At 39.6% G+C, this 11646-nt stretch overlaps 2 protein-coding genes across 2 annotated transcripts; one reads left to right on the top strand and one right to left on the bottom strand.

Moving 5' to 3' along the window:
- Nucleotides 1-399: 399 nt before the first annotated feature.
- On the bottom strand, nucleotides 400-5326 carry LOC144015835 (uncharacterized). The gene is made up of 2 exons (XM_077516213.1): nucleotides 4939-5326; nucleotides 400-1986 (listed from the first exon to the last, which is right to left on the bottom strand). Exons 1-2 carry the CDS (start codon nucleotides 5042-5044, stop codon nucleotides 731-733), a joined length of 1362 nt encoding a protein of 453 aa, XP_077372339.1. The 5' UTR covers nucleotides 5045-5326; the 3' UTR covers nucleotides 400-730.
- A 3548-nt stretch (nucleotides 5327-8874) lies between these two features.
- LOC144016790 (protein FAM180A) lies at nucleotides 8875-9991 on the top strand. Its single transcript, XM_077518108.1, has 3 exons — nucleotides 8875-9285; nucleotides 9499-9560; nucleotides 9644-9991. Exons 1-3 carry the CDS (start codon nucleotides 9165-9167, stop codon nucleotides 9989-9991), a joined length of 531 nt encoding a protein of 176 aa, XP_077374234.1. The 5' UTR covers nucleotides 8875-9164.
- Nucleotides 9992-11646: the final 1655 nt, after the last annotated feature.

Below are 11646 nucleotides of genomic sequence, written 5' to 3'. Positions count from 1 at the left end.
GAAAACACGGACGCCCTATTACTGGGTGTGCCCTCAAGCTTGTAGCGCATGATGGCTATCTTTTGCGTACAAAACAACTTTCACAAAATAGGTGTACAGTTTTGTTTTGTTTTGTTTTTTAAAGATTTTCCCCTTATTTAAATTTTTTAACCTTTGATGTATTTTACAAGCCGATAATATAAGGAATACACACTCCATGTATATCATACAGCAGGGGTGGTGAGATGCTGCTGGTTTTGGATATTTCCCTTCTTCAACACAGCTGATTCATGATCAGCTCATCAGCAAGCTCTGCAGAAACCTGATAACGAGCCTGTTAATTGGAATCAGCTGCACTTCGAGTAGGGAAATCTGCAAAACCTGTAGGACACCGGCCCTCGAGGACCGCAGTTTGCCACCCCTGTCATATAGGCTATTACTAGTATATATATACTTTTTTTTTTTTTTTTTTTTTTACTGTACATGGATTTTGATTTTCAAATGACGGGGACGCTACAGAGACAAGAACATTAGATTTAGGTTGAAGAAGTGTGACCCCTCCGCCCCAATTTCTTTCTGCAACTCGGTGAAATCACGAAATATTGGCCCCACCATGTAACAAAAACAAGAACATACATGCACACGCGCACACACATTTAATCACTGCTGTTCTCACCCGCACACTTGTGCCTTCAGCTCTGTCATTTGTTGAGAATCTTTTACCACAAAGTGAGCAGGCAAAAGGCTTCTCTCAAGTGTGGGTTCTTGTGTGTTTTGTCAAGCTTACTTTGTGAACAAAATTTTTCCCACAAACTAAGCAAGCAAAAGGCTTCTCCTCAGTGTGGGTTAGCGTGTGAATTTTTAAGTTTCCCTTCTGAGTAAAATTTTGACCACAAACTGAGCAAGCAAAAGGCTTCTCTCCAGTGTGGGTTATTGTGTGTACTCTTAAGGCTCCCTTCTGAGAAAATGTTTGACCACAAACTGAGCAAGCAAAGGGCTTCTCTCCAGTGTGGGTTCTTGTGTGACTTTCTAAGTTTCCCTTCTGAGCAAAATTTTGACCACAAACTGAACAACCAAAAGGCTTCTCTCCAGTGTGGATTCTTGTGTGAATTTCTAAGTGTGATTTGAGTGCAAATTTTTTACCGCAAAATGAGCAAGCAAAAGGTTTCTCTCTAGTGTGGGTTCTTGTGTGAACTTCTAAGATTGGCTTGTGAGCAAAATTTTTACCACAAACTGAGCAAGCAAAGGGCTTCTCTCCAGTGTGGGTTCTTTTGTGTTTTGTTAAGCTTACCTTCTGAGTAAAATTTTGACCACAAACTGAGCAAGCAAAAGGCTTCTCCCCAGTGTGGGTTAGCATGTGAATTTTTAAGTTTCCCTTCTGAGTAAAATTTTGACCACAAACTGAGCAAGCAAAAGGCTTCTCTCCAGTGTGGGTTCTTATGTGTCTATTTAAGTTTCCCTTCTGAGCAAATTTTTTGGCACAAACTGAGCAGGTAAAAGGTTTCTCACCAGTGTGTATAATCACATGTTTTCTAAAGTCACACTTGTTGCCGCAAGTTTTTCCACACTGAGAACATTTCCAACATTTGCTGTCAGTGTACCATGTCACATCATTGTCAGACTTTTCATAGTCGTCAGTGTGAGAAGAGTGTGATGTGTCTTCACCATCTGACATTAGAGCTAAGCGGTTGTCTGCTTGTGATCCTCTATGGTGGTCCTCATCATCTTCTGTTATTTGTTGTCTTGAGCTGCTGCTTGGAGGCTCCGCCCCTCTGTTCTCTTCAAATTGATATTCGTCTTCAGTTTTCAAATGGACACCAGTCACAGACAACTCTGTGAAATCCTCCTCCTCTTTAATGTATGGTAGCAGTTGCTCCTCTTTTTTTATGTTGGAGGGCTGTGGCTGCTCCTCTTCTTTAATTTGAAGAGGCTCCAAGTCCTCCTCCTCTTTCACTCCAGGGAACTCTGGCTCTTGCCGCTCAGGACAAATATATTTTTCACTGGCATCTGCGGGACACAAGACGGTTTGATAAAGTCAATTTATTGTCATGTTATATATTTAATAAGCCTGCACGATACACGTTTGAACATCGCAATCGCGATGCGCGCTAGCCACATCACAAGATGTGCGATTTTTTTTATTCTTATTTTTTTTTAGAGCAGTGGTGTCCAAGCTACGGCTCGGGAGCCATTTGCGGCCCGCCGTCCATTTTTCAGTGGCCCGCGACATATGCTAAAAATGGCATTTAACTCAGTTCAAATAAAATAAACAAAACAAAAATGTTTGGAGATGGTCAAAGTAAGAAGGGAGGGTATGGAAAAACAGGCGCCATTAAAGGTTATTTTAGTTAAGTAAAACTAATGAAAAAACAAACTAAAATTTAAAAAAAAATATTGTTACCGAAATTTAAAAAAAAAAAAAATGAATATGCTTTTTAAAAAATGAAAACTAACAAACTACATTTTATGTTTACAAAAAAGTAGCTATAATTATAGCAAACGTCTTTGGTAATTAATTTAATGCATGAGCCTTTGGGGATGATTTTAAATGTGATTTTTTTTAGTGGATTTATTTTGATATAAACCGGAATAATGACGTTTGAAAGTATGTCACACAGAAGTGACGTCATCTAGCAGATTAAAACATATTCACACTTTAGTATTACTTTCATATTTAATTTAGAAGACATTGAGTACCGTATTTTCCGCACTATAAGGCGCACATAAGAGCAATTTTTTCAAAAGCTGACTATACGCCTTATAACTCATTTGCTCCCAAAAACGTATAAATACGGTCTATTATAAATGTTTTAAGTGTCCCAAAGATGTATTTACACGTTTTTTTATGCTAGAGCATACAGAAGGCTTTGATGCAGCCTCAACTGCAAAGAACGGGTGAAACAATGGTAGTAATTACAAAAACGGCCAGAAGGTGGCAGCAGAGTGTAAGGGATCAACCAGGACCATGTTGAAAACAAGCAGTTTCCCCACAATTTTAAACAGATTTGTGAATAATGATGAAACTTAGCTATATTCTAATGCTAATTGCCGCAAAACAGAAATGTCCTTTTCCTGATAAAAGAAGAAACTAATCTTTTTTTTGGTAGGTTCCATGTTTTTTTGTTTTTTTTTTAATAGCAAAAGAACACAATATTCGGGGGGGAGAGGCTTGCAAAATCAGTCAAAATCCAGTAAAACAGCCGGGAGTTTAAGGGGACTGCTTCTGTAAAAATGTCTGTGAGTGAATGAGTTATAAAGTTTGACTGACCTATCTGACTGTTTTGTTGACATTCCCTTTAGCGCAGCGCCATCTAATGGATGCATAACGTAACCCAAGCCTATACTGTAGCACCTTATATATGGAAAAAGTTTTTAAATATGTCATTCATTGAAGGTGCGCCTTATAATGCCTTATAGTGCGGAAAATACGGTAATATTTTCTTTCAACCAATCTAGTCACATGCACTGAAATGTAATATGTGACTTTAGAAGTATTTGGGAGCAAACAGTTAATTGTGCTTTGAGCCAAATTCATGTCATTTGCCTCTCTGTTGATCAATTTCAATGTACTGGTATCTTAATTGAAAATAACTCACTTGATGACAACACAGTTACCTTTTTTTTTTTGCATAGTTTTTCGTACACTGTAGACAATGTGTAGATATTAGGGCTGGGCATCTTTGACTGTCTCACGATTCGATTCGATTACGATTTTTGGGTCTACGATTCGATTCAGAATCGATTTTCGATTCAAACGATTTTCGATTCGAAATTCTTTGATTGACAAATGATTTCTGCTTCAATTTACAGATATGCACAACATTGTCATGATCTGCTCCAGTCTGCCTTGCAAGACAAAATGACAAATAGAGACATTAAAGTGGCTTTTTTTTTTTGTTTAAACATTTATTAATTTTGTATTGTAAGTGCCTTTTTCCACAAAAAACAGCATGTGGGCTACAACTGCCTTTTCCCCTTCTTCATTTCTAATTTAAATAAAATCGATTTTTGGATATTAATATCGATTCGATTCATAAATGAGAATCTCGATTCTTTTATGAATCGATTTTTTGGCACACCCCTAGTAGATATATATTTATTTGTTTAATTTTATAAAAATGATTCATATGTTTGTGTACAATATTAAAATACTGACGTAAATAACACTTCAAGTCTAATTATTACTTTAACTTTTACACAGTATTTTATTCCTTTCATATCTGTCCATCTTCTAGGGCAGGGACGGATAAACTCAGTCCTCGAGGACTGGAGTCCTGCCGGTTTTGGAGGTTGCCCTCTTCCAACACAAACTGATTCCAATCAACAGGATCGTTATCAGGCTTATGTAGAGCTTTCTGATTAGCTGATCACGTCAACTGTGTTGGAGAAGGGAAACAACCAAAACCTGCAGGACTCCGGCCCTCGGGGACCGAGTTTGCCCAACCCTGTCCTAGGGGCTAAGCCCTCCCTTTCCATAAAACCTAGTGACGACCCTGGCCCCACCCCCTCCACACACACGCGCACACCCAGTAGTATCTTTGTGGGGCCATCTCAATGCCTTTCCCTAACCTCAACCATCAAAAATCATTGCCTACCCCTCCTTATCCTAACCTCAGCCATAACCCAATTCAAAGCTAAACTGTAAAACCAATTAATAATAGTAATTAGAATAAAGAGTAATTTCTTCTGCAGCCGGGTCTGCAACTCGGTGAAATCCCGAAATATTGGCCCCACCATGTCACAAAAACAAGAAAACACACACGCGTCTTCATAGTGATGTAAACATTGGACAAGTAGTTCTGAGAAATTCAATTCTGATTGGAGAAATGTACCAAAGCGACTGAGAAAAACTGTAAACAAATTGCTCGGAGTAAGATTAATTTCCAAATAAATACAGACATAGCCTATTATTGAAAAGTATTGATTAAGCAAGTGAAAAACATTCTGGGTTCAACACACCTCGAGGCTGCTTGCTAACAGCGTCCAGCAGTTGACGTTGTCGCTTGTTTTCCTCTTGTGCTCCACAAAGCTCCTCTTCGTACTTGACTTTCGTTATTGCGAACATTTCCACACGATATTCACGACACTTTATGCTCACACTTGGCGTCCGCCGAGCCAATTTGTTGATAAGAAACGCGTCTCCTTTTTTGGTGGCTAGTAAGCTCAGCTAAGCTAAACAGCGCCGACAGATTTCGACGAGCACTGTCTGATTACGAATTTAGCCAGAAACGAAATGTAGCAGTTATGTTTGACTTCAATAAAGTAGTGAAGGACGCACACACAGTATCAATGTTTATTTAGTTCGCTGAGTACGAATTCACTACGGTCGTGTGCGTCTGTGCGAGAAGTGACGCTGGCACGGAGAACGACATCTGATTTTCAAAATAAAAGATCAGGTTTCAAAAATAAAATTGAATTCAAACGCAGTTGAAATTACATTATTATTATTATTATTATTATTAACAGTTTAAAAGATTTTTCACTAGAGCACAGCACCAATTCATGTTTCACTTGTGGGGTGAATAAGTTCCATGACCTGGTATTGAGCAATAACATTGATATCTATATTAATTTAAAACGAAGGAAAGGCTGAAATGGAGAGAAATTTCCGCACACCCGCCGCTTATGAACAAACAACAGCTGAGGTTTGTTCCCAGGGCTGCCTTTATCTACTCATAGGCCCCAGGTCTAACCGTCCAATATGCGAAACTTGATGTTATACAAATGTATTCATTTCTTCAAAGTAAGCAAAGCAATTCTGGTTGGTTCGATACAAATCAAATGTCATGATGAAATGTGCTCTGCAGCAATTTGCAGCCTGCATGCGTGTACGACTCATTTTCAACATCGCACAAAAATGGAAGTGTTAATTCCTTTTCCCCTCTCCAGTGACACCTCGCCGTGGTACAGAGACTGAACAGGCAGATTCTCGTTTCGTTGCTTCCGCGCAAACTTTATTTTAGCTTTTGTGCTCAGAGCAAGCGCCTCAGCTGCCAACACCGCCCCCCTGTGCCAAATTGCGGAACTGCAGCTCTATCCCCCACAATACCACATGGGTCAAGCTTGGCACTTGGCAGACGTGCTCACAAGTTAGCCACGACATTCATAAACAATAGGGGAGCCCTAATGCAAGTATTTCAATGTATTTGCTTCACATTGACGAATTAGTTTATGCGAAGATGTACACTGATGAAGTGAATTGTTGATGTCAGTCATAGCTCCAAGATTAGGTGGCTGTTTTTATTATTAATATTATTTTTTGGAGTTGCATTAAATGTCAATGTTCGCTTTTTTCAGGGTGCAGATGACACTTTTTTTTTTTAGGGATCAGGCAGTTCTTGCGATGGTTACGTGACCTATCGTGCAAGGTCACACTGCATGCCCTTCTGAAATAAATTGCTGGAGGGGGCACCTGCATGGGACTACACCAAATTTTGATGGGGCTGTCGCGCCACCCCCGCGAGATTCTCACCTTGTTGCTGTTGTGGTGGGTGCGCGAAAGCGAACAATGTTACTTCTACTCCAATGTCAAGAAAACGTGGAAGGTGGCTCAGGACGACTGTCGCGACCGTGACGCCCACCTGGCCAGCTTGCAAACCAACTGAGAGGTTGAGGCGCCTCCCTTCGTCTTGCTTGGAAAATAATGAATTTGTATGCATTGATTGATTTCTTGCAGAAGTTTCTGTATTACCTGTATAAGGATCGGAAAACTTTCTGGGTCGGCTTGAGGAGGGACGAGCAGGTGCAGTGATTGACTAGTATCGGTGGACGGACAGAAGTCCTGTGACTTATGTCGGCGTGTAAGTGGCCTGTCATGCAGTTAGAACGCGCGAGCAGCAGCAGCAGGTGCCACAAATTCACTGTAACAAGTTTGACCCCTCTTAAACTAAAAAAGAAAAATGTAATGTAATCAATAATTATTCACTTGAACCACTTGTTGTTGTTTTTTGCCTTGATCCAAAATATTTTAACATTTTAAGTACTGAACCAAATTACCCTAGCTGTGTTGAATAGATATTACTTTCAATGATATGCTGATTTCAATCCTTTCTACAGTGTTGGCCCAAATCCAAATCTTCCTCTTTCTCACTTGTCACTAAAGAGATGAAGATGATGATTTACGGAACATTTGCTGTCTGTGCACGCAATTGTTCTGCAGGCTTTAAAGGGATCGTTCGGATTTTTTGACATGAATCTCAATTTCATCCTCACCTCCAGTGTGTGCGATCAGCACTGACTTACTGACAGCGTTCTGCGACACGAGTTCTGGTTCGGTGTTGGACGAGAGGAAAATAGTCCAGCCAGCTGACTGGGGTCACGGAAATAAAGCGTTTTTCTTCTAAAAACAATTTGTATTCAAAAGAGTGATACAATTGCATCACAATACTCCTTTTCTGGGAGGAGGGAAAAAAAAAAAAGAAAAGAAAAGAAGAAGTTAGACGCCATTACCGCCAGGCACTTCTTTTGTAGTGTTGTCCAGATTAATTAATTACGCTGATTTGTGTTTGGAAGTTACGTCCTTGAGCTGAGTATATTGATTGTAAAGTACCACGGAACACACAATTTACACCTTTTGAGCAGAAAAGGGAGAAAAAGAAAAAAAAAAGCAAACTAGTTCATACTTGTTCACATTTTTACCATGAATTACTACATTTGCCAAATACAGGATGTCCCAAAAATAAACATTTTGTTGGCCATTGCTTATATATTTTATTTTGATTTAGGTGTTTACTAATATAGATACAAATACGAGTTAAGTTAAAGAAAATCATTTTAATTAAATGCTTTACTAGTTTACTTCATCCCTTTACCCCGCCCCCTTAACTCAAAACACTTGATTCTTCTGTGGAGCTCCTGCCCGAGTAGGTCTCGCTCCTTGGATGCCCTTCAGCACCGTTTGGTTCTCTTGGGCCCGGCGCACCAGGTAGGGCAGCGTGTCGTCCACAGAGCCGCACGGGACCGACTTGTACACAGCATAACCCTCCTCCTTGGCTGTGGAGCACCTCAAGTGAGGGAAACGTGATCACACATCATCTGACCAAAACACGCTGAGACGCTTGCTTTGTCTATGCCCAGTTCTTAAACCCTGATGATAAATTCATTAAAAATACACTGCATTAAAAACAAAGTAAAAGATAACTCTCACATTCTACTTTTAAATGATGAATGTAATGCCAACATTGACTCACCATTTGGCCGCCCACCTCACAAATTCTTCATTGTGTGTGGCAATGTTGTAATGTTGCGGGTCTTGGGCGATGAGCCTTAGCATCACCTCCAATAAGCTGTTGAGTGGCAGCATTATGCAGTTGTTTTTCCTCAGCTGGAACTGGGTCCTTAGTCAAGAAATTATGAACATTTAAAAATAGCAGTTAGTCGTAGCGGGCGGCACGGTGGGCGAGTGGTTAGCACGTCCGCCTCCCAGTTTTGAGGACTCCGGTTCGAGTCCAGGCTCGGACCTTCCTGGGTGGAGTTTGCATGTTCTCCCTGTGCCCGCGTGGGTCTTCTCCGGTCTCCTCCCACATTCCAAAGACATGGATGGCAGGTTAATTGGGCGCTCCGAATTGTCCCTAGGTGTGCTTGTGAGTGTGGATGGTTGTTTGTCTCTGTGTGTCCTGCGATTGGCTGGCAACCAGTCCAGGGTCCCCCCGCCTACTACCCAGAGCCAGCTGAGATAGGCGCCAGCACCCCCCGCGACCCTTGTGAGGAATAAGTGGTAGAAGAAAATGGATGGATGGACAGTTAGTGTTAGCTAGCGCAAAACCTTCAAGCTTCTGCTTGAAACAAAACAGGAAAAGCCCGCTACAACATCTGACATTTATTTGGGGTTAATCAGATCCAGTTTAAATGGTGGCAGGTGTGTGGTGACTGGTGACTCCCATTTAACGTGAGTTTTAATGTGATTGGCTAATTCTGAACACAGCCACATCCTAGTTGGGTGTGCGCAGTTTTGCAACCACATTACCTTAGTTATTTTTCTATATTTTCACAATGAAAAGTCAAGGGGGTTAATATTAATTCTTCTACCTCGATTACTTCTGCAGAATTTGAACACTTTGGATGAGAAAAGCAAGATCCAAAATATTGCTGTTCCGCATCACGGCCATCTGGCTTTGGATTCCTTTTTCCAGGGAGGAAAAAAATGTGTGGTATTCTGACAGAGTTTCCTCTGCCTGAACTCACGAATGGACAAGCGAGAAGGGAGAAGGATGCAGTATAGTGTCATGTTGGAAATGAAGATGAAACTCCAATTAAGAATTTGGCAGCTGGTCATCATGTGGATGTGTTTCGACCAAGCACTGCAAGGTAAGTTGTCGTTGGACTGAATCTTTCAAGATGTACTGAGACTGAGTTGACGTGCATGAAACAGACTGAAAAACAAGGATGTTTGTAGTTTAGAATAACGGGCTTAATTATTAGTATGTTCTTGAATGCACCACCATTTTTATGTACTGCAATTTAAAAATCATATATATTTGTTTGAAATGAACCAAGCAAATTAAGTATTTTCTGCTTTAGATTCATCTGCAGGTAAAAGTCCAAGTGGCTCGTCAGTTGTTGATGCAAACCTGATGTTCGAGGTACCGTTGCCATGCTACATTTCAGTGAATTACAACTCTCTGGTTCCATTTATCGCAAGTTGTTTCTTCATCCCTTCTCGCAGTTTTTGCTGGGCGGTGTGGAACTCAACCGGGACAACAACATCATCCTCCTTGATGAGGAGATGGCATCGATGAGGCCTGGGCGGGCCTTCCTCTCGCAGATCAACGACAACATTCCCAGGAGTCTGAGTTCCATGGAGCAGATGCTGGACATGCTGAAGAGTCACGGGAAGCAGCCGCTGACTCAGGATCAGTTTGAGAGTCTGATCTTGAGCACGGTGCTCTCGGCGCACCGGGCCAGGAATCAGCATCAGCCCGAGGACCGGGTGGCCTGGGGCGATGTGCTTCTGCAGCTCGCAAATGTCACCGTGCATGAGCTACGTGGAAGTTATCTCTTCAATTACGTGTAGAAATACAATAAACAATTCATTTGGATGCAGAAGATTTGGCTTGTATACTTTCACTATGACGATCTTCCATTTATATAAATGGTATGTTCAGATTTACAGTATCAGCCATGCAGGCAATTTAAAAAATAAATAAATAAATAAATATATATATTAGGGGTGTTAAAAAATCGATTCGGCGATATATCGCGATACTACATCGCGCGATTCTCGAATCGATTCAATTTAAAAAAATCGTTTTGTTTTGTTTTTTTCGTTTTTTTTTTTTTTTTTCGTTAAGAGCTCAGAAATTGTTCATTCGGTAGTCTTACCGATTCAACGTCTTATCATCATTGCCTTTTTTTTTTTTTTTTTTTTTTTGTGTGTGTGTGAATCGATTTTTAAACTTCCATTTTTAATGGAAAAATATTCAACAAAACGTCTGACTTCGGGTTAGGATTCACACCTTGAGCATGGAAGAATGTTATATGAACGGAACATTAAGCCTTAATATTTTATTTTAATGCTGTTCAAACATGAAACAGATTACAACCTCTATAAGACTGAAATTTCAGATAAATAAATAATACATTTTCATATAAATCTTACACTCTACAAGCTTACTGATTAGTATTTTCTAAATTTGAATGAAAAAAATCGCAACAATCGACTTATAAATTCGTATCGGGATTAATCGGTATCGAATCGAATCGTGACCTGTGAATCGTGATACGAATCGAATCGTCAGGTACTAGGCAATTCACACCCCTAATATATATATATATATATATATATATATATATATATATATATATATATATATATATATATATATAGAAGTAGGGCTGAACCCTTTAGAAAAATAATTGCATTTTCCCTCCTCAATATTGCGATTTTATGTGATGATCTTTTTTTCAATGTAATATTCCTGTTTATTTTTAACAAACAAGTAATACATTTAATAATCTAATTGGCATTACAAGAAATACTACCAGATTTAACTTTAAATAAATAAAACCTCCAGTTTCATAATGGTGCCTTCCATTGTTCATAATGATTGATCATTATGGGGAATGTAAGGAGCCCCTATAGGTGACATGGTAAAAAACAAACAAACAAAAAAAATATTTGCGTTCTCTGACGACTATTCTTAGTCGACAGCAAGTGGTAAAATGGTCGCCCACTGAGATGGATAAAACGGGTGGATTTTGTTGCTTAATTCATATTCCACAAATGCAACATATATCAGAACACCACGCTTAGTTACTATTGGGGCTATACAAACATATTGTTAAGAGGACATTTTTGTGTTTAGTTCCACTTATTGTGTCGTTTTTGGTCGTTTCGCACGTAAAATAACAAAGATACGAATTACAGACATAACATTTGACTGCTTTACAATACTTTGATATTTGCAAGAGTAAAACAAATGACAGAACTTGTTTGAATGTCATCATCTTTGTTTTATGTTATGATGATTTAATTGGAAGAAAAACGAACAAAATATGGCCCAGTTTTTGCTGATTTGAAAAGGGCTCAGATCAACTGATTAGATTTGTTCCTAGGCCCTAGAATACTTTATTTGGCCTCAATTTTTAGACACCCAAACATTTTCTGATACGTCCATGTATTTCTTGATGTACATTGTGTTTTGGGCTTTAATATCTTTGTCAAAACAG

Source organism: Festucalex cinctus, chromosome 3 (assembly GCF_051991245.1).
Source record: "Festucalex cinctus isolate MCC-2025b chromosome 3, RoL_Fcin_1.0, whole genome shotgun sequence".
In the NCBI taxonomy this organism is placed as follows: Eukaryota; Metazoa; Chordata; class Actinopteri; order Syngnathiformes; family Syngnathidae; genus Festucalex; species Festucalex cinctus.
The sequence above is the reverse complement of the archived record's forward strand: the minus strand, read 5'-3'. Positions and strand labels throughout refer to the sequence as shown.